The following is a 27,128-nucleotide window of genomic DNA, read 5'->3' as shown; positions in this document are numbered from 1 at the left end:
GCTGTTTTTATTGAAATGTAAAAAAGGACATTAAGAGGAATGGAATTAATTGACTCTTCCTAAAAACAATCTTCACTTTTCCCTTTAACATCCCATCAACCTCTTGGCAAGATCTGACCAATCAGTGTTTACACAACCAGTGATTAACAATGAGAGAGGTGGTTCACTCCGCCCTTGTGATTAAGCCAGGACTTTGGTCATATTGGTCGCATATAGATCGCCTAAATTATCACTATGTCAACATAGTGAACCCCGATAAAGGAGTTCATAGAGGACTGTTGGTCTTTTAAAACTACTGCATGCTCTAACCATGTCACTGTCGTAACATCCACTCAAACATTTAAGGGTCCCCTTTGCTTGATTTTGTCTCCTTCACCGACAACAACTTGTGAATGTCTGGTATTTTCATTCCCTATAAAGGATTGCTGGTGGACATCCTCAAAGTTTGTCTTCTCACGTCGCAACAGGATCTCGAGGGAGAAATAGAAACAAAAAGAGCTCTAAGTTTAGAAAAAACGCTAGTGGTAAGTGATTCCGTAGTGTACAAATATTTCTGTTTAAAGTTCAGTTTCTTTGGTGTTCAAATTGACTGGTTTGATTATTTTAAAAGTCCATGAGTCAAGTGTAATGGATCAACCATATGGGAAGGTAAGTGTAGCTCTTTTGTTGGACTTCAATGTAGTACATATTTGTTTACCGATGTCTTTTATTAGGATCAGCTGGGGTGGTTACCGATGATATTCAGGTGTATTTGCTCACATCTTGGCTCGGTGACCCTCTTCAACAAATGGGAATGCATTTTATGTGGGGATGTTAAAACATGTTTGAATTTATAAGATTGAGTTTGTCTAAGACATCTAAAGAAATACTTTAGGTGAAGCCGAAGGAAAATAGAACGCTACGGGGATCACCAAGGGAGTCATAGTTTTAACCATTGCACGAGTAAAAGCAGTCAATATTTGTTTTATAACACCCCAAACATTTCTAAATACGTACTATTATTATTAAGTTACAGACCTGAATGCTATAATCCACGGACGACGCGAATACAGATTGCAAACACTTTTACTGTGCTGCATGTAGTGTCATGCAATCCGAAATGGTTACAGACTATTAATTTATCATCCTCGTACACGCAACGGACGGCTGGGTACTACACGCCATGTAATAGTCTTCGGACTAGCGCATGGCAAACCGACGCACTATCACACGGCCGTCGTCTAGCAAAACTAAGACATGTCATGTGACGCGCTCTAAACCAATGAGCAGGCAGAATACTTGCAAGGGGTGTTATAATATAAAACATTGTGAGAAACAGCTCCCTCTGAAGTGACGTAGTTTTCTAGAAAGAAGTAATTTCCCACGAATTTGATTTTGAGACCTCAGATTTAGAACTTGGGGTCTCGAAATCAACCATCTGAAAGCACACAAGTGTGTGTGACAAGAATGTTATTTTCTTTCATAGTTATATCTCGTATAAACTTCATCGACCAATTGAGCTGAAATTTGTACAGGTTTGTTATTTTGTGTATATGTTGAGATACACCAAGTGAGAAGACTGGTCTTTGACAATTACCAATAGTGTCCGGTGTCTTTAATTGATTCAATCTGCACATCTATCTGTAGGGAAAATTCCTCTAAATAGTAAACTTGGAGGTACAACCATGTGTAAAATATCTCTCTTTTGGGGAGAGTGTTGGCTCTGATAAGAGCTGGTTTGGTCTCGACGTTTCGTACAGTATGATCTGCTCGTCTTCAGGAGAATGCTGGACTGCTGGTGGTGGTTGGGCTTATTTTCTTTTTATTTCTGGTTTGGTCACTTCAAAGCTGTATCCTGTTTTCTTGCTGCCTGCTCCCATACCTCCAATTTTGAAAATAGTTAAAAGGCAACTCTCAGTTGCAGTATTGTGACTTTAAAATTCCTGAATGTAATTTAAAAATGCAAGGTCTTGAGTACCCTTTGAAAGGGCCATGCACATGTACATGTATAATTATTGGGTGAACTTCCTATAATATATAAATGGACTACATAATTTTGCTGAGTGTTACTGATTCAAATGAATTTTAACTAGGTTGCAACATAAATTTTTTCCTATTCCGATTGCATTTTAAAAAGCTGACAAGATGCCTTAAAGGCTAGGGAAAAGCCATTAACTTTCATTTATGCCGCCTGCCACGAACGAGGAATATTTACATGTACCTTTGAAAAAAATATATACCTGAATCCCGTGTGTAACTTAGACGAAGCTTTTCAACTGGTTCATTTTATATGCGAGGCCTGTGAAATTTTTAAGAGTGCAGAGAGAGGTAACATCGTCTGCCATCATGCTGTTCAATCACACCGTGCAGCTCTCGGTTTTGCTACGCTCTCGTTGCCAGTACCGACCGTGACTGTAGGTGTGATGACGCTCACCTGCACTTTCCGTCAAGGCAGTAAAAGGTCAACGTGCTCCCCAAAAAGCCAAGATGAGATATAAGAAATTGCATGTAATGAAAAAAAAAGAGAGAAAGAAAAAAAAACCAGCAACCCTGGTTACGTGCCAAGACAAGATAAAGAATTTGCATGCCAGAAAAAAGAAAACAAAAACCAAGGAGTATGGTCGCATGCCTGCACGTCTTGGCCGAAACTCACTCGACAGCGCGTTACCATGCATACCTAGGAGCCGAAACTGATGCATATTCATTAAGCCGTTTGTTTGGCATGCTTCATTTCTCTGGGGGAGTCAGTCCAATATATAGTTCTTAGTTTACTGTGTGTAGATTTAATGATATAAGGCGATCAAAACAACAAATTGATGAACGTGGACGAGATTTAACGTGCAACAGAACATGATAGATTTTGAGGTTTTTTTCTGAGTTTGTTTGCCATTTTGTTTGGCACGCTTCAATCTCTGGGGGATTCTGTCCAACATAGTTCTCAGTTTATTGTGTTTAGATTTAATGATTTAAGGCGATCAAAACAACAAAATGATGACAGGGAGGAGACTTAAACGTGTACGTAAGGGCCGAGATAGATTTGGCCGAGACAGATTTTGAGTTTTTTTTTTTTTTCAGTGATTAAAATCTTAAGAAGATCAATAGGGATGAAAAGTTGTTTCTCTGCAGAATTGTCCTGATTTCAGGATTTTCTTAAAAACCTCCTTGAGCCTTCCAATTTTCTTGAACAAAGTAAAGCAGTCACTGAAGGGTGAAAGATGGATATAGTCCACATTGTGCCCGAACCTGTAGTTCTGCATACCTTCTGAATTGTAACAGCTGGAAGGTTGTGGGTGTGGAAGAATGGGGAACTCGGGCCAGCAGACCATTTACAGGAGTTCTGACAATGGTCAAATCTCTGATAAACTGGAGTTTATTGGGCAGTTGCTACTATGCATGAGAAATGAGACGGCCTATTTACAACGGCCTTGTTGATGCACTTTGTTTTGTGAAGGTCACAATAAGTACACTTTTTATTGAGACTGTTCTACTTTGCAGTTTTTTCTTCTTGTCAGGGAACTAGGAAATCAAGTGATGGACATGTGTTTGTGGTCAACTTATTCTTGCAATTAATCATTTGAAATCATCAGGGTCCAATTTCTTAAAGCCTGTAAGCACAAACATTTGCTTAGAGTGAAATTTCTTCCTTGATGAAAACAGGATTACCCGACTAAATTTCCAATTGTTGCACATTACTGGTATTCAGCTGTTGCTTGCTTATCCTGAAAACCCTGTGGAAATTTGGTTGGTAATCATGTTTTTATGAAAGAAGAAATTTCATGCTCAGCAAATTGTTGTGCTTACAGGTTCTATGAGATTGGGCCCTGTGCTAGTATTGAGCTCAATAGTGGGATCCCAGATTTTTTATTGTTACAGTTTTAATATTTATAGTGTATAAAAAGTCCTCTCATGTCTCGGTAAAGTGTAGAGACTCTGAAATTCTCTCTCAACTCTCCCCCATCAAAATGGAAATGTGTAGTTACTCCGATGACATGTCCAACCAGGTTGGAATGCATGCAAGCCCCTTCATAGGTTCGAGTGCATGTACATGTATACGAAACATTCCCTTTCATGGCAATGGCAGTTCCACAGCCAACAATTACCGCCATGCTGTGCTTTACGGAGCCACACATACACAAGCTGCAGCTAGAAGACTGACAACAACAGCATGAACATCTGTAATAACAAATGGTGTGTAAAATATGAAATTTAAACGCAAATCTCCCCGCCATGATATCTTATGATCAGTTTTCATTGAGCGTAACTCACTCAGTGCAGATGTATGATGTGCAACAATTGTACACAATGGAATTTCGAAGACCGATTCCCGATTCCTTATTTGTCTGTAACTGTAGTGTGGAGTCCGTGGACAGATATGTGGGCCCTTCAACTGGAATCTCAGTCTTTTAGCTACAGATTCAATACTAAAATTATACTGCTTCGAAATGAATTGTCATCTGGAAACGTATAAATTCAACTCACAAGGTCTCAAAACACTCAAATACATAGATATAAAACTTGAGAGAAAACAATTATCTGGTGGAAAATCAGCCGTTAAGCAGCTCCACGAAATTAGGTCCTGTTTAAAGACACTGGACACTACTGGTAATTGTAAAGACTAGTTTTCTCACTTGGTGTATCTCAACGTAAAATAACAAACCTTGAAAATTTGAGCTCAATTGGTCGTCGAAGTTGCGAGATAACTATGAAAGAAAAAACACCCTTTTCACACGAAGTTGTGAGCTTTCAGATTTCGAGACCTTAAATTCTAAATCTGAGGTCTCAAAATCAAATGCGTGGAAAATTCCTTCTTTCTCGAAAAATACATTGATACTTCAGAGGAAGCCGTTTCGCACCATGTTTTATACTATCAACCTCTTACACGTTACCAAGTAAGGTTTTATGCTATCAATTATTTTGAGTTATTACCATTAGTGTCCACTGCCTTTAAAGTGTAGAAGCAAGGTCATTTATATTATCAGCACATTAAATGTCAAAATAGCAACAACATTTCAAACGAAGCAGAGTTAATCAGTGTGAAATAAGCAGCACATGATGTATTTATCAGCTGTTCGGTCAACAAACTTCCTCAAGCCTTCGCAGTTCTCATGAAAATTCTTTTATCATTTTCTGGTGGTCTTCTTTTCGAAGGTGACACCATAATCCAGCATTTTGGAATCTAAAGATAAAAAGATTATAAGTTGCATGATGGTGCATCACAGTTCGGAATAAAGCGTACTTCGAAAAAACTGATGAGCGCTCTTCTTAGCTAAGTTAATACTATTTGATGCTCCTCCCTAATGTAGCTGATAAGATTCTATAATCAACCTCCAAATTGTTTTTTATCTCTGTGTTCAAATAACTTCCAGCAGTTAGGGTGTTGACTCCTTCAACAATGGTCTGTTTTTATATATACAATCTTAAACATAAAAATTATGAAACATAAGGGGGTTGAAACAGTCTTGTTGTTGCTTTAACCCCACGTCTGAGCTAAATATGAGTGCTTAATCTTTCAGCTGATCAGTTTTAAACATTCTTCTGATTTTCTTTTGAAGAACAATATCAGAGTCGGAACAATGTTTTTCCCTCCGTTTTATATGGGGTGATGTTTTGCAACTTTTTGCACCCCTTTTCATATGCAATGGTATGCCTTATAATTGTTGCCCAATTTGACCTAAATTTTCTATTAGCCTTCACCTTTACTCTTCAAATTTGAGCCCCAGTCCAGAGCCTTCTGTGTTCTTTCCCCCCTGCAAGTTCACCCTTCTCAATAACCATTCTCTGCTATATATTAACCTAGAGCATGGAGAACTGTTTGTGAATTGCACCAAGTAATTTCCTATGCAATTCTAATCGGGACAAAGGCACAGAGAGTGAATGGAAAGGGTTTAATTCCAATAATAACCAGATCGTGTTGTGGTCGTTGGCCTGCAGGCTCGCATGACGCAGAGCGGGGACAAAAATATAACATGCATCAAGGAATTATAGAGCGAAAAAATCGTTCCATTGGCACTTATTCGAGAGTAATTTTATGCATGCGTATATAGTGATGCGTTTTATGCACTTGAGTAAATTTGGAGAGATAAGATATTATAAAGCTGTTTCTTTCACACTGCAGTTGGGGGAGAATGTTCTTTGTGCTGCAGTTTTAGTTAAACTTTGGGGTTCTACATAGACAAATTTGCGAGAGCTGGGATTGAACCCACTGCCTTGGGGTATGTGTGTTGTTGCTAGGCCAACATGGCCTTCTAGCCCCCTTGTTGGTGGTCTCCCTATTTTATAAAAAGATATATTTGATTGCTTTTTTCGACATTGTACTCCATCTAACTCCACTTTGGCTTGAAATTTTATTTATTTGCAATTTAGTAAACAAGTTGTTTTTTTCAGTAGGTGCCTGCTGTCGGAAAAGGCAATTTAGAATAATATAGACATAAGGAATGCTTTTCCTTTAGTATGCTGACAATGTAATTTGACAAATTGAAATGGTGTACCTATGAAACAACACTAATATTCACTGTAATTAGACAGAAACGGACACTACTAAAAAAATAGTTAGCTGTGATAAACCTGTCCACCGGAAAGAAAACTAGTAATTAGTGACAAATGCGAGCCATGCAAATAGTTTATATCATCTCGCGACAAAATTCCACCGTTTTAAAAGAAGTGAGAAATAAACCTTGGATGAATTGTCTCTAGGCATGCCCTAGAGTTTTGTAAGAAGGAGGAAAAAGAGACGTAGAATCATAAACAAACGAAGCATGCAAAAAAGGCGGTGTCAGTATAGTCTAGAGGAGCTTATCATTTCTGAATGACGGAAGGAGAGACTAGAGGGGGTGGGGCGCAAGGGTTTTGTTTGTTAAAACCTAGATAGCCCAAGGATGTTTGGTGAAAAAACTTTTAAATGACCAAATTGTCAAACATGATTTCACTCTTCTAGTCTGCTCTAGAATGCTGGAGGTCAATGGTTCAAGTCCCACCCAAGCTGCCTGTGCATTCTATTTATCTTGTAAGACTCTCTTAAAATTGGGAATAGTGCATTTGGATGATACCCAAGCCTGCATCCTTATGGGCTGTGAATAGAGGTAACCCTGTTTGAGCCCCCAGGAGTAAAGGTAGTAAACTTACCCCTGGTTGTCAGCCCAAATCAGGAGTTGTGATGTTAGGTGGTATCACACAAAAAGTTTTGTAAAAATAAATCATACATTAGTGCAGGGAAGAACCCAAAAGGTCAGGGCTCTGTTCCCTGGGTGCTGATTTTCTTTTACTCTAATTTTCCCCACCCCTGAATATCTTTAAAGACACTGGACACTATTGGTAATTGTCAAAGACTAGCCTTCACAGTTGGTGTATCTCAACATATACGCATAAAATAACATACCTGTGGAAATTTGAGCTCAATCGGTCATCGAAGTTGCGAGATAGTAATGGAAGAAAAAAAAATCTTGTCGCACGAAGTTGTGTGCTTTCAGATGCTTGATTTTGAGACCTCAAATTCAAAATCTGAGGTCTCAAAATCAAATTCGTGGAAAATTACTTCTTTCTCAAAAACTACATTACTTCAGAGGGAGCCATTTCTCACAATGTTTTATACTATCAACCTCTCCCCATTACTCATTACCAAGTAAGGTTTTATGCTAATTAATATTTTGAGTAGTATCCACTGCCTTTAAAATGAAAGGGATGGGTTTTGACATCCCCTGTGACATCGCCAAAGCACCGTTTCCGTGAATAACAAGAACAATCCTTCAATAAGGATGAACTACATTTGTTGCCAATGATTTTCTAGAAGTGTTTTGATGCATCAGTTATAGTCAGAGTTCTCAGTACCTTAACAGGAAATATTACAAAGTGATTTGGTCTATCTGTGGCTTGCTGTGGTAGAGTGGTCTAGCGCAACCTGCCCTGCTTTTTTTCTGTTTGTAAATATCCGTCATAAGGAAAACTGAAAAACATTAGAAAAAAATATGTTAAAAAATAACTCACTGGGGAGTACAAACATCTGTAATCCATAACATGTACATTGATTATGCCGCGGAAGACCCACTATTGGGAGCTTGGGGGAGGGAATGGGTCAGATTAGGGTCAAAATTTGATTAGTAAATTTTCCATTGCGAATCAGTTTCCAAAGACCCATTTATTGCAGTGAAATTGGATAACCAAAGTTAAAAGTTATCCTCAACCAGGGTGGTTGAAAGGATATGGAAGAAACATTCCTTTTTTGTTTGGTTTTCATACGAAGTAGTAATACAAACAAGTTTTTAAAAAAAATCTAAGAAATTCTAAAACAAAAATAGATGGAAATTTGCATCGGGGATAAAGAACATAAATTTTGATTATACCCGTATACACCGATGTGTGTTAGCGCTGTATACTTGGTACTTTCCCGAACTCTGTGAAAACAAATCACAGGCATATTACTCGAGTGGGATACAAACCCCTGACCATTGTAATCATAAACATCACTAACAAGTCTTTAACCCCCACCCTCCCCCTCCCCCCCCCCCAAAAAAAAAAACAAAAACAAAAAAACAGTAGGAAAAGCAAAACAAATCAAAAGAAAACAAATAATATGCAATATAAAAACCTAAGTATTTTTTTTTTTTTAAATCCACCCCATCCCTCTCCATGAATCCATAACCTAGTCGTCCCGGCCAGAATATTTAGGAAAGCATTTTAGAATGTTCTCACACGGACCACTTGTAAATGCACTGACTCTTGCGTCCATGAATCGATTTCCACGAGCAGCAGCGTCAGTCCCCCTTTTATGCTCCACCTCCCAAGTGGCCATATTTGGTAAATAGATCAAGGTGTGGAATGGGTGCCAGAGATCAAGGCTAAGGTCAAGGAACTTGAGACATGCGGCTCTCTCTCTCTCTCTCGGGGAAAATCTTTAAGACTCGGAAATTATGCCTCTGGAATTTTTGGAGCTATATTCCGTGTGTTTGCATTTTGGAGGTTTTGATTACTGGAGGGCCACATGTAGGGCAATAATTGTTGATTTTCTTCAGTCTTTCCCATAATTTCTGTGTCTGAAGTCCCTCATAATCATTTGCACCGATGTGTTTAGGGTAAAAAAACATCCAAGATGCACAACAAAAGTTTTGTTAAAAATCCAAATTAGCATCTGCTAAACAATCTCTTGCTTCTGTAATGCTCACCAAAGCAACAAAATGGTAATGATTTTGATTTTTCTATCACATTTGGTAATAGCAAATGATGTTCATTCTGGCTAAATTGTCTTCATTGGGATTTAAGGAAATTTTGTTCTGGTCAAGCTTTAAAAAAAAAAATAATAATGTTGGGGTGTTTTTCTGTAAAAACATGTACTTCCATTCCATGCCATCTTTTTAAAATCTTGAGTACCTTTTACAGGTGAAAATTTCCTTCCGGTTATTTTGAGGATCTGTTTATTAATAGAATACTGTAAATAAATACTTCCCCCATCTGAACACCAAGGGTTTGTACGGCTTTAAGTGACTGTCCGCTGTGCCATCCTGACTGCTATTTGAAGAAAGTAAAAATAAAAAACCTGGAGCAACATTCCCCTGATCTTCCCAATACTTTTCTTTTTACCCTACATCAAGAACATGGCTGCAATGGAGAAGACCAAAAAAAAAATAGAACAGGGCTGCTTCGGTCTGTCAATGCAATGTCAAGTGTTAAATTACTGGCTGGTCTGCAGGAGTTTGTTTTTTGTGTGAAACAGAGTGTTGAACAACTGCTGGGATTGGCATTCAGGAACCCCTGTATCGATAAAGTCGATGGATTGTATACGTAGTTTGAGCCGGCATCAAAACTTATTGGCTGGCGGGTGTTCTTCGTCGACTCTCCTTCCAGTTTTGAAGCGGTGAATGAACTGTGAAATGAGTTCAGTTATTGTTCTTCTGTTCAGACTAGCTGTACTCTTTTGTCTAAATATGTTCATGTCTGAAGATAATTGTCATGTTGTACATAACTCCCATTTGTGGTTACAAATCTAGTTTTGGCTGAGCAGAATTTGTTCAGAAGACGGCAGAACTTTTGTCAAGTGATGTTTGAATCTGTGCATTGCTTGGATCATTAGAAAAAACTTTAGTAGTAAATTTTGAAGTAAAACGACCAAGTATAAATACTGTTTGGGGAGAAGTGTATGGTTCTGATGAGACAAACCAGTGTGGTCTCAATGTTTGGAGACGAGCAGAGTATACTGTTTGAAACATCCAAGCAGAGTTTCAAAACAAAAGTAACATTTCTCCTACAAGACGTTGTACCCCGAGGCAGTGGCCACTATTGGTAATTACTCACAATAATTGTTTAGCATAACAACTTACTTGGTAACAAGCAATAGGGAGCTGGTGATAGTTTTAAAAAAAAACTTGTGAAGAACCAGTATGGTCTCAATGTTTGGAGCTGTAAACTTTGCTTTTAACTTCTGAAGACAAGCAGAGTATACTGTTCTAAATATCGAGCAGAGTTTCAAAACGAAATACACATTTTTCTCGGAAGAGTTTGTAATACCCTTAAACTTATTGAAGGAAGAGTTTGTCTACCCTTAAACTTACTAGACTACCGGTATACTTTTTTCTTTGGTTTTGTACCAAAGAACTTAGTATACAATGCTTTATACACACCTGTGTATGGGTGAAAACAAATATACACAACAGTAGCGCATTATTGCCATGTATGTACTAAACTGACACCCTCCATTCCTGTATACATTTGTTTTTTATTCAGATACCCATGTATACATGTACACACATGTATACAACCAGCGTTTAGCTATGTGTGAACCATACAGCTGCCCTATCCAATTGTCCTTTGTAGTTTGTTTTACTTCAGATAGGTAGATCCTGAAGATTAACTGATATCATATAATCTTTTATAACTTTGTATTTTAGTTATTGGCCCAGTTTGCAGTTATCAGTAGTAACCTTCAGTTGTAAAATCGTTATAAAATCGTTAAACTTTGGTTTTACCGTCTTTTGAAGAAAGTGCGATCAGAAGTTGTAGATAAAAACAATTTGTCTCACAGAATTGTGCTGCATCATTGAATTCATTCTATTAGCATCACAACTTTTCTGATTTTTCCTTTTTAGCTTTTAAAGTGACACATTATTGTAGAAACGGCAGTCCATTTCCAGTCGTCTATATAAATAAAATGTAGAACTGTTAAATGTACATACATGTTAGTGTAGGATTTGCCTTTTCCTGTCCTTTTTATAGAATTTTAAAGTAGCCTTTATGTTTTTAAGCGCATTCTTGCATTGTTTTTTTAATAGAATATTAGTAACATACTTTTGAAATCCTTAAGTTTTCAACTCATTCCACAATGTAGACTGCCGGAAGTTTCTGGTAAAGAGCATAATTTTTTTTTAAAGTTAATCTATAAGCGATGTTTGATTTCCATTTTTTTTTCTTCTTTTTTTTCTTAAGAAGTGCAAAACTTAAGTATTAAGGAGAACAGAATCTTTCAAACACTTTTGAAACATTAAATGTTTTGATGTGAAAAAAAAAGTCATTCCTCTATAGACACTGCCGGAAATTGCTGTTAAAGAGCATAACACTCATTGATGTATCCTGGAAACATAGACGTTCTAGTGTCTTTAAGGAGTTAGTTGATGGGACAGTCAAGTCTTCAGGCCCTGAACACAAGCCATAAATCTGTTAAAGCAAACACCGTTTTGACAAATTCATCACCTTTCCGACATCAAGGTGCAGGAAACCAGCCACAGGCTATGGACAAGTTCACAGGTCTGGCTGGTAACCTGTCTCATCTCAAGAACAAATCTCCCCATTTTAAATTTTTTTTCGGAAGATTAGACAGAAGGAAGAACCCAAGGGTCTGTCATTGTCAATTTCATCGCCCATTCTAGTTTTTGATTTGTGACCCACCTTGACATCCCTATACCCCTGTGGCTTTTACATTGGAACAAGCTGTTAAGGCGTTGATTGATGCATATTAGTAAGACTTCCTACAACATCCGGGGATGAAGAAGCTCCCGCCTTATTGCTAGCCGGCTGGCTGGGAGGTGAATGTCTCTCTCTCTCTCCGATGAGACAAACGGGGGCAGGACAAACACATCCCACCTGGGAAGGGAAGCTTTCCTCACTGTCTTTTGTCACCCTAACAGGCTTGACACAGATTCCATGTTCCATCTCTCGAAAGTTCTTACAGATTTGCTAAGTTCAAATGTTTTTTTGTTTGTAAGTAACTTTTTCTGAAAAGTACTAAAATGGGTTGGACAAAGTCATTATGCAAGTTGCTAACTTGACTCTGTATTTTGCATCTCTCAAATGTTCTTACGGATTTTCTAGGTTCAAATGTTGTTTTGTTTATAAGTAACTTTTCCTGAAAAGTACTAAACAGGTTTGGACAAAGTAATTGTGCAAGTTGCCAACTTGACTGTGTAGTTATTTTCAGTCAGCAAACACAGACAAATAATACGATGATGCGGAACAGCAAAAATGTGTTTGGAGCTAATAAATTCACTTTTGTTGAATTTAGTTCTCAATTTGTAAGGACTTTTCTTCTTTGTCACACATTTATATTTCTACAGTGATTTTTCAGTTTTTCCATTGTCACTCTTTCAAACAATGTCAGATTGATTTAAGTTTTAACACATTCTTCTGAAATGTGCTATTTTGTTTATGCTTCATCAATCTGAATGGATGTGGCTTCAAAATGGCCGCCAGAGCCACAGCCAATAAGGCTTACTTTACACTCTATGTAGATTCTGTAAACGCATTCTGCACATGCTAGACATGCTAGAGGAGCTGTTCGTATTTCCTCTGATTGTTTCACACAGTCTGTTTTTATGTTTCATTTTGAGGGAGGTGTTTCAGACGTCCCAACTATGTTTTTGGAGAGATAACTTCTGTGATGGTTTTGTCAGGTGTTGGGGTTGGGAAACTGGTCTGAGCATGGAGCTATAGTTTGTTGTTGATGGCGCATTTCATGAGTGTAGATATCATCATGTATGGGGAGCCAAGTTTGTGGGTGCTGAGGGATGAAGAGCGATCGGGTTTAGACACTGAGCCAATATGGGCCAGACGCCAAGGTGTATGTGATAAGATGCATGTTTGCCAAGGTTATTCTGTGACAGGCTATGTCATCATCTGCACTTCCATGAAATTGGGGGGAACTGTCAAATTGAAAATGTTGACTTTTGAGATTGACAAGAGTACTAGTTGTATATTACAATATTTTAAAAGCTATTTTTCTATTTACGCTGACAACATGTTTGTTTTTACTCCCACATCAGATTACCTAATGAGGAAGTAGTAGGTATAGCATAAAAAGGGACTTGAAAGAAAAATAGAAACAAAAACCACAGTTTTAAATGGTCCGATGGTCCCCCTGGAAAATAATGCCTTTAAAAGAAGAGCTGTTCAGGAAAATGTTCTTAAATAGTTCTGTAGACATGGTAGATGCTTAAAAAAAAATAGCATGCAATCATGTTGATTTTGCTTTGGCATGGTGGTTGGTGGTTGGATTTTTCAATAACAATATTTGGGTATCCCACATTGCTACTGACATATGCAAATTTGCTGATAGACACATGTACTACTTTGGATGAAGAAAACTTCCCAATACATGTGCATGCTGTAAGCATTAGTATCTTTTTCACCAAGTTTTTCCCCGGTTTAGCTTTGTGGAATGTTGCGCATTTTGACAGTAAGAATAATAGCAGTCTGTATGACAGCAATGTGCTCGATGGTGTATACATGTATATACAAAGTACTGTACCCCCTCTAGTTGACTGCATGGTGTCAACGCCCTCACTCATTTGTATTTCTGTGGATGCGTTGGTGTCACTCCAGACGTGCCAGACATTAAATGGATGGTGCATAGAAGGTATCAGATGGCTGCTGGATGAAAGGGCATCAGTGGGAAATTAGCCTTACCAGTGGAATCAGTCCACTGTTCCAGTTTCTTTGTGATCAAAAAATGTTACCTTTTGGAGGCTGCATCTTGACATGCTCTTACTAGACTTGATTCAAGTCTGAAACTGCATCGGCCACGCAAAGCGCCCCCGCAGATGCCCCAACTAGTGATCGTTAATGATGTAGGTTAATCCACGAAAGGGGCGTTATTTCTGCTACCATCTATGTAACGGTTATCAGGTACATACATTATGTAGACTAAAAGCCATGATCAAAGACTTGGTACCAAATCTAGCTCTCAACAAAACTTATAACAACCAGTCTCTTATCTGAAAAGGTGAGCAAAACCAATGTGTAATGTGTCAATAACAACATGAATCACAGACTTGCACCTGAAAACAGGTTAGTACATCTTTAACATGATTCAGGAGTGCTAAGATTTGTAATCGTAGGCCTTCCCCATTTCGTGTTCCAACCCCCCCCCCCTCCCTCTCTTAAACCGGATAGCCACGTTCTGCACTCCACCAGAATTGATTTTTCTCTCTCTCTATCTCTACGTAGGATTAGATTCAGGTGCGGGGCATTATCGGAAGACTGTTTCCGACATGTAGAAACCAAAAAAAGAAAGAAGGAAAAAAGGGGGGGGGGCTAACCGTGATGCATGTATTATTCATACCCCCTTCCCCTCTTCTCTTGTCTCGCTGCCGGGCTTGTTGTCGTATTGGCCAAGTCGCCACACACTGCCAGAAGTTTTTCGGAGGGGATCGTCTGATTCAATTAGCTGCCGTCTACACCTTGATACATTGTCTCTCTCTCCACTTGTTCTGGATAACGTTGTCTCTCTTTCGATGATTCGGTGTCGGTCAAACAGTTGAAGTGCGAGGGGGGGAGATGTGAGGATCGCTCTTTTTGTTTTGGCTGAGGATTATTTTTGTGCGCCGCTAACATCGGGGGATAAGCTTGGATCTATTTCAGATTTGCTCAGTGTGGATTAAAGAAAACAGTGTGAGTAGATTTTGGATGATGCCTGTGGAATATGAGAAGGGGTTGGGCTGGTGTTTATATCCCTCTTCCTTGGTTGGCTTATTTGATGTATAGGTGCGATGGGAAAGTAATATTTTAGAGCGTTGGTTAGTAACGACAATAACGTGTACTAAGTTTTTAGTTCAATTGTTATTTTACTTGTTGGTAAGTGAACTCATGTTACTTGTATGTTCAACCCATTAGAGACCATTCACATCTGTATAATCATCACCCTATTATTGTTTTAAGTTTTCAACATCACAAAAATGTATGCAACAAATTATGTGAAACGGATGTTAAGTTTTGTGTTAGAAACATAATGTGGACATGGGAAACTTTAGAAAAGGTCAGTTCAGGACTTGACCTTTACTCTGATTGTTTTGTTTGACCAGAAGTAGGTCAGAACTTGCAGCTGTTTGTGGCCGATTTGAGATATTTTTGCTATGCTCTCTGCATGGTTAAACTTATTATTAAGAACTAAAAAAAAGCCCCAACCCTTACACACCAAAACACACACTAAATGTCAGTATTGGGTACAATCATTAATGCTCATTCTGTACTAAAATAAAACCGAGAATGAATACTTTTATCTGATAGCTAAAGGCATTGTAGGGATTCAAGTTTAAACGCGGCTCCTTTTGTGGCGTAGCAGACATGGAATCATTTAAAGCCTGGTCCCAGTAGAGCCCTGCACTTTTTCTACGAAAAACAAGCCTTGAAGTTTATTTATTTTGATTATTTATTTATTTTAATTCTTCGGACAAAAAAACCCCCAAAAACACAGGCCGTCTAAGGAAGGGCAAAGGTAAAAAAAAACTGTCAGCAAAAAAGATGTGCCTTCCCAGACCTAGCTCATAAAAAGTACACATTTTTATAGTACTGTACAAGTTTTCAGATTGTCTGCTCTCGTACGGACACAGCGGACGCAGTTTCTGAAAATTTTGTGCAGACTCTAAATTCTTAAGTCAATAGTGGGGTGTTTGTAAAAAAAAAAACAGCTTTGTTGGTTTGGCTTTTGTCGGTGCACATTCATTCAAATCCAATGGGAGATTTGATGCATGATGGAAGAAAATTTTCTAGATGGACGCCGTTATTTGACAGGGTGCATTGTGATGTGGATCTATGAATTTATTGCGCATTAAAAACTTACTGATTGTTACGACAAGTCATTTTCTCGTCCAGATAGGATTGTTGATTAGATTTAAAAAGCCATCAATGAGTAATCTCATTCACAATTTGTTTATGACGACATTTCTCGGTGTATTTTTTTATAGTTGAAGTAAGGTCCTCTTCATTTTTAAGAGTTTTCTTTGCACTTAGGATTTTACATAAAGACATCATTATGGCTGTTCTTTTTGTTCCGAAGGATTTGGTTGCAGAGTGAAAGCCATGCACTCTCAAGTGGAAATGGTTTCTTTGTAAAAGGCATCTTCTAGATGTCTAGAAAAGAAAAGTAAACAATTTGCACCACATCATTATGACTTGCTCGTATGGGTCCCCCAAAAGACTGTTAAGTTATTTCCAAACAACAAGCCATGGATCTCAAACGACATGAAAGAAATTTTGAATGAGAAAAAGAGAGTTTTCTACACTGGGACAAAGGATGGACAAAAAGAGGTCCAAAAAAGACTGGTGACTGTATTTTTATGTGAGCAGTAAGGCCAAAGGAATTTCCCTTGCAGGGACAATAAAGTCTGATTGTATTGTATTGTATTGTATTGGAGTTTGAAAAGGCTTGGACGACAAGTTCAGAATGGATCTAAAAGGATCTTGGACTGAGCTGGGATCCTTTCTTGATTATGAATGTATGCCTGATTATACAATGTATGTGAAGCATAATCAGTTTATTAGTGCAGTCTTTAAGTACAAAATGAGAATCAAACAATGCATGCGGCTCCATTATGGCATATTGGGAATGTCTATGATTGACTAATCTACAGAATGGATCTAAAAGGATCTTGGACTGAGCTGGGATCCTTTCTTGATTATGAATGTATGCCTGATTATACAATGTATGTGAAGCATAATCAGTTTATTAGTGCAGTCTTAAAGTACAAATTGAGAATCCAACAATGCATGCGGCTCCATTATGGCATATTGGGAATGTCTATGATTGACTAATCTACAGAATTTGTGGGTTGTAAATTATGTTACCTGCACCAGCAACGTAATCAGATTGGAAAGTTAGTTACTGATAAGTTCACATGCAACTTACATTGTACTTAGTGTTGTGCAGTCACTGCTTATATAGTTTCTTGCATCAGTTAAAGGAACATTACAGAAGTTGTAAGAAACAAAATTGTGAAGATCACAGATTTACGTCAAACTTACACGGCCTCATGATGATGATAAGAAAACATCTCTTGAAATATTTCTATCTGAAATGTCATATTTGATGAGAAATTTTGCGTTTGGAGTTTATTGCTCAGTGAGCGTTTTATTTATCTCTTTTTTGCATCGAATTTATGCAAAATGTGTAATCGGTTTTTCACTATTTTCTTGTGACCCAGTTGGCTGATCGCTCTCAAACTTCTCCAGGTTTGTCAGTTTATGTATGTAGTGGATTACATTAAGTTTTACCCTACCAGCAATTGTTTTGCAGCAAAATCAATTCTGTAATGTTCCTTTAAAACCTTTCAATGTTTAAATCATTGCGGTACCTGCTACTATAGCACTAATTGAAACTGCCTCTAGCCGCCGGGTTAGCTTGGTGGTCCAGTGGTACTACACCTGCAAGGCTCATGGTTTCAAATCCCACCTGTGTGATTTTTTTTCCAAGAACTCTGAAAAGTACTGAGTATACAGTTCTTAGCACACATTTATTTGGTGAAAAATGTATCTTTGTATACATTGGACTACAACCATGATTAAATTTCTCTTGGGATATGTCTGGGCTCTGAAAAGAGCCATTGTTGTCTCAACGTTTTAAACAATATATGCCAATCGTCTTCAAGAGAAATTCTTTATATGTTAAAGGCACTGTACTACATGTTTGGTAATTGTCAAAGACCAGTGTTCTTACTTAGTTTATCCTGTCATAACCATAACATAAATGATGAAAGAAAAAAAAAACCTTGTTGGACAAATTTGTGTGCTTTCAGATAGAATAAAAGACTTCTAGATAGAAGTCTTTAATTATTTTAGTGAGAAATGACCTCTTTCTCAAAAACTACTCTACTTCAGAGGGAGTCGTTTGCACAATGTTTTATACTATTAACAGCTCTCCAATGTTCATTACCAAGTCAGTTTTTAAGTTGTTTGTGTTTTGAGTAATTACCAAACATGTACCTTCCCTTTAAGTAAATGCAGTAAATGATACCGCCTGTTTAGAAAAAGTAGGCCACAGACGCTCCTCATCCATTTGATGAACATTGTAATCAGCACCTGACATGTATTAAGTTCCTCTCATTGATACTTCACACCCACGTTCACTTATATTAATACAAAGTAGCAGCAGTGGTGGGATAAGGTTGATCAATGATGCGAACTCTCTGACCATATGCAGACTGTGTTTTCTCAGGCGTGGCAGTGATCTTCCTTTCCAAATGTCATACAATTTAAAAATTTTAAAAGTTTTCCCAAGCCCACTTTTCTAACACCACTTTTCTGAATGCCTGAATCCATTTCGATTCCTATTTTTCTCAAAGAGAAAATAAATTCTCCCCACTTTTCTGACACCCACACTCTTGATTGTTCTCCCTATTGACACCTGGTGACCAGTTAATCTTCCTACGGTTTTTCTTTCATTCTGCACATTAACTGCACTTTTGGTAATGTTTATATGTAAAGGACCCTTTGGAAATTTTAAACTCGTATGATGAAATCCTTCTTTTTAGTTTTTCTCTTTGGTATAACATATGGAGTGCCCCCTTTGTGCATTTTAAAACATGTTACGGCACTTTTCGATGGAGTTCCTCTTTGTGTTTCCATGCCGCATATAAACCAGGAAGAAAGGGTATCATCTTGAATACTTTCCAACTAAGAAATATTTCTGGGGATCAGGTTGCCTCAGTGGTTTCTTTCCCTGACTTTCACCTTTGTGGACCCAGGCTCAAATCTCACCTCTGTGTCTTGCTAATTGGGTTTTTCAGCCCGCATCTAAAAATGACATTTCTTCTCATTTGCATGCTCATCTTCTTATTGGCCTAATTTGTGCTTTTGTATATTGTGTAATGAAATAAATAAGATTTTGTTCAACACACATACATGGTTTTTTTTTTTAAGTCAAGGAACTTTTCAGTGCAAGCACCTTGAGTGTCTTTTAACATGGACTTTGGTGGTATATAACTTTGTTATTATTTACGCTATTTTTGTCTGGATTTTCAATTGTAGTTAGCGTATTTCATGGGAAGAGTCTATTTCTTGTGGATAGATTTGAAGAATGTTTAGGTTAACCATGGCAGGAGGAAGATCAGAACATAGTGGCTGATAGATTTGGATGGATTTCAGACATGTGCGAGTCGGTGTTTCATAGATCAATCATAAGAATGTCTCCAGAAGAAACAGATTTCATCTCCTTCAAGGATGAGATTAAAGACAAAATTCAAACGGGATATGACTATTAGAAAGCTAATGATTCACCTTATATGGTGCATCGATCAAAACATTCGTAGTCATGCTCGGATAACGCCAGGAGAAGGTCATGTTGTTGTGGAATGTCTGTCTTCTCAATCACCAGGGGAACATTTTTTGAACTTGTTCCAAGGAACATGGTAATTTAATACAGTGTGTGGTGGAGCGACTGTTTCTTGATTAAAGAGGGGGAAAACATTTTTTGAAAGTGTGCCAAAACTATGGTTATTAAAGGCAGTGGACACTATTGGTAATTACTCAAAATAGTTGTTAGCATAAAACCTTAACGAGCAATGGAGAGCTGTTGATAGTATAAAACATTGTGAGAAACGGCTCCCTCTGAAGTAACAAAGTTTTCGAGAAAGAAGTAACTTGGTTTCAAGACCTCAAAATTGGATTTTGATGTCCAGAAATCAAGCATCTGAAAGCACACAACTTTGTGTGACAAGGGTGGTTTTTGTTCGTGTATGTACAATGTATCAGATCGTTGATGAAAAGTGACTCCAATTTAGAGCATTTGGCACACAGCCAAGATATTCAAATAATGTTATACTTCCAACGAAGTGTATACAGAAGGAAATTTAAGCGCTAAAGGACTGTTATTGAAAAAAAAGAAATCATACCAGTTTGAAGCAAAAGAGAGACGGAATCAAAACATTGAAACAAATTTGATTTTTCCGATTAAGGCTGTGTAAAAATGAAGGGGTTTCCCCATGATGTTTACGTATCCGGGCTTTGATAAACATTTCCATTGCCAAGTTATGTTAAATGAATCATGGGCTGCACATTCACCCCTCATCGCCACCTCACCTCCAAATATATTTTTGTGTGAAAATAACAACAACTTATTTTGACAGTTCCTAGCTACAGGACCTTAATTAGTGGTTCGCTGGTTTAGAGGAAATATTTTTTACTTTTTACAGCTCTGGCCCAAAAGAAACAAAAAAATAAAATTTCATGCAGCCGGTTTCACGAAATGCTAGGATAAATCCTAACACGAGTTAGGACGAGTAACCCGTCCTAACTTGGGATGGGTTCAATGCGTCCTACGTATTTGGGTACGGAACTGAACCCGTCCTAAGTCATAAGATGAATCCTAAGTTGGGAAGAGTTTGGTGAAATCAACGGCTGGCATTCTTTGTTGAACTACCAGAAATATAGAAACATAGGATGCAAGTCGAACACTGTTGTCCAGTATTATTTTTAAGCCCCGGGTATGCATATAATCTTCGAAACAAGTTTGCCAAAATTCTTGGCACCATTCCAAACTATGATGTCACACTCAAGTGGCAGTGTCCCTTCAGTGACCAAAGGGACAAAAGACCACTGACCCCCAACTCAGGAGAAGATGAAAACAAAATCAATTTTTGCATTCAGGGAAGGAGAAGGGAGTTTGTACACCTTTTCAAGAGATGAACTGTTTGTTTAAGCGTCCAACAGTACCAGTGGGTTGTGGCAGAGGCTTGCTAAACAGTGCATACAAGGCACTGGTATAATAACATGTAGCAAAGCCTATTGATCTCCGAAGAAGCTTTTAATGTAGGTGTTTGTATTGTACTTTCTCAAAGCCTTGTTGTGCCCCCCCCCCCCTTCTCCCCAGGAGCCGTTACTTTTTGCCTGAGTGTTAATGACCAACCGTCTAGCCATTCTACCCAGGTAGATTTTAGGTACCCTTTTTATTCACAGTGGAAGGATTATGTGAACTTTATTCGGGTTGAAGTTGCAGTAAACCTGGTATTGTTATTAACTTGTTCAACGGATTTGAATTTCTAAAGACTTCAGCGGGCATTAAATTCAGCAGTAAAAACCATGAATTTCTTTTGAAGGTCGGATTTTGGGAGCTTATACACATGGATTAACATTAATAGACTCCTGCAGGAAAGTGCTTTTGGGGATTCATGTTCCTGCTTGGTATGATATAAAATCGTAGAGTGCAACAGTTTCTTAGCAGTGTAGCTGGTGAAGTGTGTGTTGTGGTTGGTTAAAAGTGACTATACTCCGTCTTCAGAGATGCAAGGTCTGATCAGCAATTTTTGTCATCGAACATTTTGTCCCGGATTTAATTCGTGAATAAAAAAAGGTGAGTAAAGCAAATGGTAATGCATAATGCTCTGGGATTGACAATGTTGCTGACAATAGTCAATAGAACTATCTCCTAGCTCCTAATGTAAGAGTTGTAGCCTTGGGTTGTCATTGTACAGTATTTTGACACCTATTACGATAATTGAAGGTGATGTACTTATGTATGCTTTTTATTGTAATGGTACTTCAGGCCAGGATACTTTGATCTTGTAAGGAGCAAGGTTGTTTTGCCTTAGTGAAGGGACTGTCTGAGAGAAATTAAGATATCAAAGGGCAGCAAGGCTTTGACCAGGGGCATAGAGGCTTTGTACCTCCATTGCTTCTGCAGAGTATTGGGCCTTGTGTGTTGAAGACACTGGACACTATTGGTAATTACTCAAAATAATTATTAGCATAAAACCTTACTTGGTAACGAGTAATGGGGAGAGGTTGATTGTTTAAACCACTAAGAGAAACGGCTCCCTCTGAAGTGGAGTAGTTTTCGAGAACGAAGTAGTTTACCATGAATTTGATTTCGAGACCTCAGATTTAGAATTTGAGGTCTCGAAATCAAGCATCAGAAAGCACACAACTTCGTGTGAAAAGGGTGTTTTCTTCTTTCATTAATATCTCGCAACTTCGATGACCGATTGAGTTCAAATTTTCACAGGTTTGTTATTTTATGCATATGTTGAGATACAGCAAGTGAGACGTCTGGTCTTTGACAATTACCAATAGTGTCCACTGTCTTTAAAGACATTGGACACTATTATTGGTAATTGTCAAAGACCAGTCTTCTCACTTGCTGTATCTCAATGCATAAAAGAACAAACCTGTGAAAATTTGAGCCCATCGGTCAACGAAGTTGAGAGATAATTATAAAAGAAAAAACACCCTTGTCCCACAAAGTTGTGTGCTTTCAGATGCTTGATTTTGAGACCTCAAATTCTAAACTTGAGGTCTCGAAGTCAAATTTGTAAAAAATTACTTCTTAGTTTCTCGAAAACTACTCAACTTCAGAGGGAGCCTTTTCTCGCATTGTTTTATACTATCAACCTCTACCCATTACTCGTTACCAAGTAAGTTTTTATGCTAACAATTATTTTGAGTAACTACTAATAGTGACCACTGCCTTTAAGTTTGATTTCAGTTTTTAAGACTAAAAAATAAACAAAATTGTGATTAAATAGCCGGAAAGTGAATTCAAGCCTCTACCGTACATGTAGGTCAGCTCTTGTATTCAACCAAGATTGTCCTACTTTTTACGAAGGGCCAAACACCATGCCTACATAATACTATTGTAGCAGTCACACCGTATTTGTTTGAATGTAAAAAGTGACAATCATTGTTACTGACAGTAAACAACTTTTTGGAAACAGAAATTAAAGGTAAGTTAGTATGTGTTAACTTGTAAAATTGATTTGTTCCTTTTTTGTTTTACCCCTTTTTGTGGGAGTGAATATTTATCCCGCGTAAATCTCTGTTTCAAAAACTTACCTTGGCTCATAGACTGTGTGACTATTTGAGAAGAAATAATTTTGCAGAAAACAGACAAACTTTGTTTTTCATGTTGAACTTGATTTACATACATCAAGTTTGAATGTTTGTCACTGCTGCAGTTATTGTTTGGGCTAGAAGTCTGCTAAAGGGAACAATCCAGTGTTTATTGCCCTCTCAATTTCACTTTTTGAGTTTGTCTTCATCTTTACTGTATATAAAGCCTGGTACACACTTCATGCTAAAGCAAATGCAAAGCGAATTACATAATGTACTTTTGGTTTTACACTTGCACTGATGTGTAGTAACACTGAATACTTATATGAAAAAATCACAGGCATATTACCGGGTGGGATTCAAATCCACAACCTGTACAATTCTAAAGCAGTTTACCAACTAGACAACCGAGATTGCCCGGTAACTAGCTAGAGGCAGTGCAAATCCTGTTTAATCTTGTGGGTGCTGTTTTCCAATCGTAACGCAGGGAAATCTGCTTCTTTTTTACAATTCGTGGAAGGTGTGAACTGGGCTTAATGCTTATGTAATCAGCATCAATCGAAGACAAGTGGAAATCTGTTCCAGCTGTCTTGCAACCGGGCTTAGTTTACAGCTCTGTTGGAGGTATTAAACATGAATACAGGGATGGTTGTCTGTCATCAAAGAATAGAATTAATCTGAAAATTTGAAAATCATCCTGTCGCCTGGGGGGGGGGGGGCGCTTGATCAGGGTTGAAAATGTGAAAATAAATTTCAAAATTGGCTAGGACAAAGAGATCAGGTTGGCTCAGTGGTTTCTCTCCTGCCTTTCACCTCTGTGGAACCATGGAGAAAATTGTCTTCCTCCATGGTTCCCCTCGGACAGGAGCCTTGCATGTGGATTGGGATTTCAGTCCCTACCTGGGCCCAATTTCATCACGCTGCTTATCGGTACAAGCAAATTTTTGTACTTCCTGTAGCAGAAAAATTTGCTAAGGTGCAAGCGTATTTCACAGGTGAGCAGAAAAATTGGGCGGCCATATTGCACGGTTAATGTAACCATGGATTTGCATTGTGACGTCATTTATTTTCTTGCAGTAAGCAATGCCTTTTCGTGCAGCAATGCCTTTTCTTGAAGTAAGCAATGCCTTTTCGTGTGCTTCCGGTTAGCAGCGCTATGAAATGGAAATCGCATCGGCCGCTAAGCAGCGCTATGAAATTGGGCCCAGTTGGGATTTCCCCCATTTTGGGTATTCCTCACACATCTGAAAACTGAACTATCCTTCCAGTTTCCTATACATCCTGTTATTGGATCTGATTGTGCTGTTGGATGTGTGATCAAATGATTAAATAGTGAGCTCTTTTACATCCTGTCACATTCATTGCACATTAAAAGTCCGCTAAGCAGCGCTATGAAATTGGGCCCATTTGGGATTTCCCCCATTTTGGGTATTCCTCACACATCTGAAAACTGAACTATCCTTCCAGTTTCCTATACATCCTGTTATTGGATCTGATTGTGCTGTTGGATGTGTGATCAAATGATTAAATAGTGAGCTCTTTTACATCCTGTCACATTCATTGCACATTAAAAGTCCAAGTCCTTGTCTGTCTCAGGGAAATGCACAAAAGCATTATGCTTAACTTTTTTTCCCTGCATGTTGACTATCACGTGTATTTCTTTATAATTATTACCTTTGAAACGTCTGTACATTGTATTTCTGTCAAATCATCTAGCATACATATTTAATTATTGTACTCATTGTTATTTGTTTTCAACTGTATGCCTAATTGTTATGTCGACATGACAATTAAATGTCCATTGTTGAATTGAGATGAATTGAATGTTGGACTTCTGGAAGGAGTGGGGGAACCTGAGCAGTCACAATGTAGAGCCTCTCTGCCTGTTTGAAAAATTGGTAATTACATGTAATCTTCCAAACGGGTATTACATTGTATTGACCCGAGTTCACCTGACATTCATCATCAGAATAATCTTGAATGCGCCATATTGGTGGTCAATGTCAACGTGTATTATTCAGTGAAGTGCGCATTTTTAGGTGACGTGGCGTTTACACGTAAACCTATTGACCACCAACATGGTGAGCGTGGCATCAGTCGCCGCGTGTGACGCGCGTGCAGGGGGTCAATATGTGATATTGATTGCCCACCAACTCACACTGGAAATCCATCTTTGAGGGGACAAGGCCATTTTCATTTTGCAAAGGGCAATTCCCTTGTAAAAGTATGGGAAACTTTTGAAGGGGCACCAAGGCCAAGACCAGGGGCAATGGAGGCCATGGCCTATGTGTAGTTCCAGGCCTGGTGATAAATGCTGAACTTCGGTTGAAAACTTGAGCTTACGTTTAAGCAGTTGAAAGCTTAAACCAACTTAACAACAACGTTCAGTGGGCCGAAGAAAAATATTTGTTTCTTACAATTTCAAATTCTACCAAGAGATAGAATAAATTTACAAATTTTCGAATTTTAAACCCTTGGAATTTTGTTTTGTATTTTTAGAGTGAGAGAGAGAGTAGCAGTCAGTTATGGCTGAACTAAGGGAGAGGGATAACAAGAAGAAGACCTATGCATTAGAACCGACAACCAATGGAGGGACTGAGCCGTTACAGAAGAAGGTCCCGCTGGATGGGGACGGGGTGTCGGTGGAGGGCGGCAAAGGAGTCAAACTCAAGAGACAGGTAACAAATATGATTTTACATTTTTGTCATTTTACTAAAACTAATTTGGGCTGAAACAAAGACAAATTTACTTAGATTATGATGAAAAAGGGAGACTGCCAACATAGGGCTAGCTCCATAATTGGGACAAGTCTTGAGGGTGTCCCTCCCAAATTAGAGACCTTTTGACGATCTTGATATCGGACTTGGGACTCTGATGTTTGTGCCTGCAGGAAATACAACAAGCAAAAACTTGATCTCAAATCGAAGGGAACGAGCGCTAAGAAGAGATTGCAGCTGTACCCATCTCCTTCCCCTTCTCATTTAAATATTTTTTTCCTATGCTGTAATTGTCCCGGCCCATTTTCTACCTTACGACCAGGTATTAGTTAAAAAGCAGGACAGTTGTTTTCAGAACTGAGAAGTCTCCCAAATTCCAAAAATCTACTCCGCGGTTGTAGAATATTAAGCAATACAAGTTCTCATCAAAAGAATTTAATCTACCTGGCAAGCACATGGCGATACACACATGGTGTTACTGCAAAACAAATGTATAATAAGGACAACTATGATTCGATTTGCCCTCCAGGTTGGACTCATCAGTGGTATCGCCCTGATTGTGGGAACCATGATTGGCTCAGGTATCTTTGTGTCACCCAAGGGAGTCCTGACCCAGACCGAGAGTGTTGGGATGAGCCTGATAGTCTGGTTGCTGTGTGGTCTTCTCTCTGTCATGGGTAAGCCAGGAAACAAGTTGAGGCCCGTTCACACAGGCGCTGCCAACGAGAACAAAAACGAGAACGATAGAAATGCACGTCCTTGATTGGTTGAAATGCTCCGCGCAGAAAACGCCCACGCTTATTCAACCAATCAAGGGCGTGCACTTTTATCGTTCTCGTTTTCGTTCTCGTTATCGGTGCCTGTGTGAACCGGCCTTTAGGCATTTGTTTGTTAAGGCTCTGTCGTCATCAAACCAGGAATGTGGTTGTAAATGGAATTATGAACTCTCACCAAGTTGCAGCACGCACGTGCACGCTTTCCTTAGATATAATACGGCGGGAGGGCGCGCACTCGCAGTACCTTGTTGAGATTTGTAATACTATGTAAAGCCACTAGCCTACTTTGATTGTGACATCACAACCCCCTTGAAGGGGTGACTCAAAGAAAAACAAAAAAGGAATTAATTAGTGTTTAATGAGCACTTGGAAAAACAAGGATGTGAAAGGTTGAAATTCTTTGAAACGTTTAGAACCAAATTTTTAATGTGATATGTGAAAATCTGATGAATATTTTTCACACAAATTTGTTATCGAAGCAAGATAATGAGTTAATTCTTCACCAAATTCAATGTTGAGGAGATTTAAATTTGATCGGGATTGCAATTTTTTCCCTTTGAAATGTGGTCAAAACTGATCATCAGTTTAAGTTGAAATTGTTATGACACATTACTAAAACCAACTTATTCTTTTAGTTTTAGTTCAG

The 27,128-nt window shown here is 38.4% G+C and overlaps 1 protein-coding gene across 6 annotated transcripts in view; it reads left to right on the top strand.

Annotated features, from left to right (window-relative positions):
- The window catches only part of LOC117288887 (b(0,+)-type amino acid transporter 1-like), a 66,073-nt gene that overhangs the window by 16,233 nt on the left and 22,712 nt on the right, over positions 1–27,128 (top strand). For 4 of the 6 annotated variants that reach the window (XM_033769752.1, XM_033769750.1, XM_033769756.1 and 1 more), the window contains 3 exons: positions 421–524; positions 25,489–25,667; positions 26,236–26,383. In XM_033769752.1, the coding sequence (XP_033625643.1) occupies positions 25,515–25,667; positions 26,236–26,383 (301 nt within the window). In that variant the 5' untranslated portion in view covers positions 421–524; positions 25,489–25,514. Of the gene's footprint in view, positions 1–420; positions 525–14,584; positions 14,845–21,393; positions 21,515–25,488; positions 25,668–26,235; positions 26,384–27,128 lie in introns of those variants that run through there. The other 2 variants (XM_033769753.1, XM_033769755.1) reach the window with 2 other exon arrangements.

This window comes from Asterias rubens, chromosome 4, assembly GCF_902459465.1.
Source record: "Asterias rubens chromosome 4, eAstRub1.3, whole genome shotgun sequence".
NCBI classification, from domain to species: domain Eukaryota; kingdom Metazoa; phylum Echinodermata; class Asteroidea; order Forcipulatida; family Asteriidae; genus Asterias; species Asterias rubens.
The sequence above is the reverse complement of the archived record's forward strand: the minus strand, read 5'-3'. Positions and strand labels throughout refer to the sequence as shown.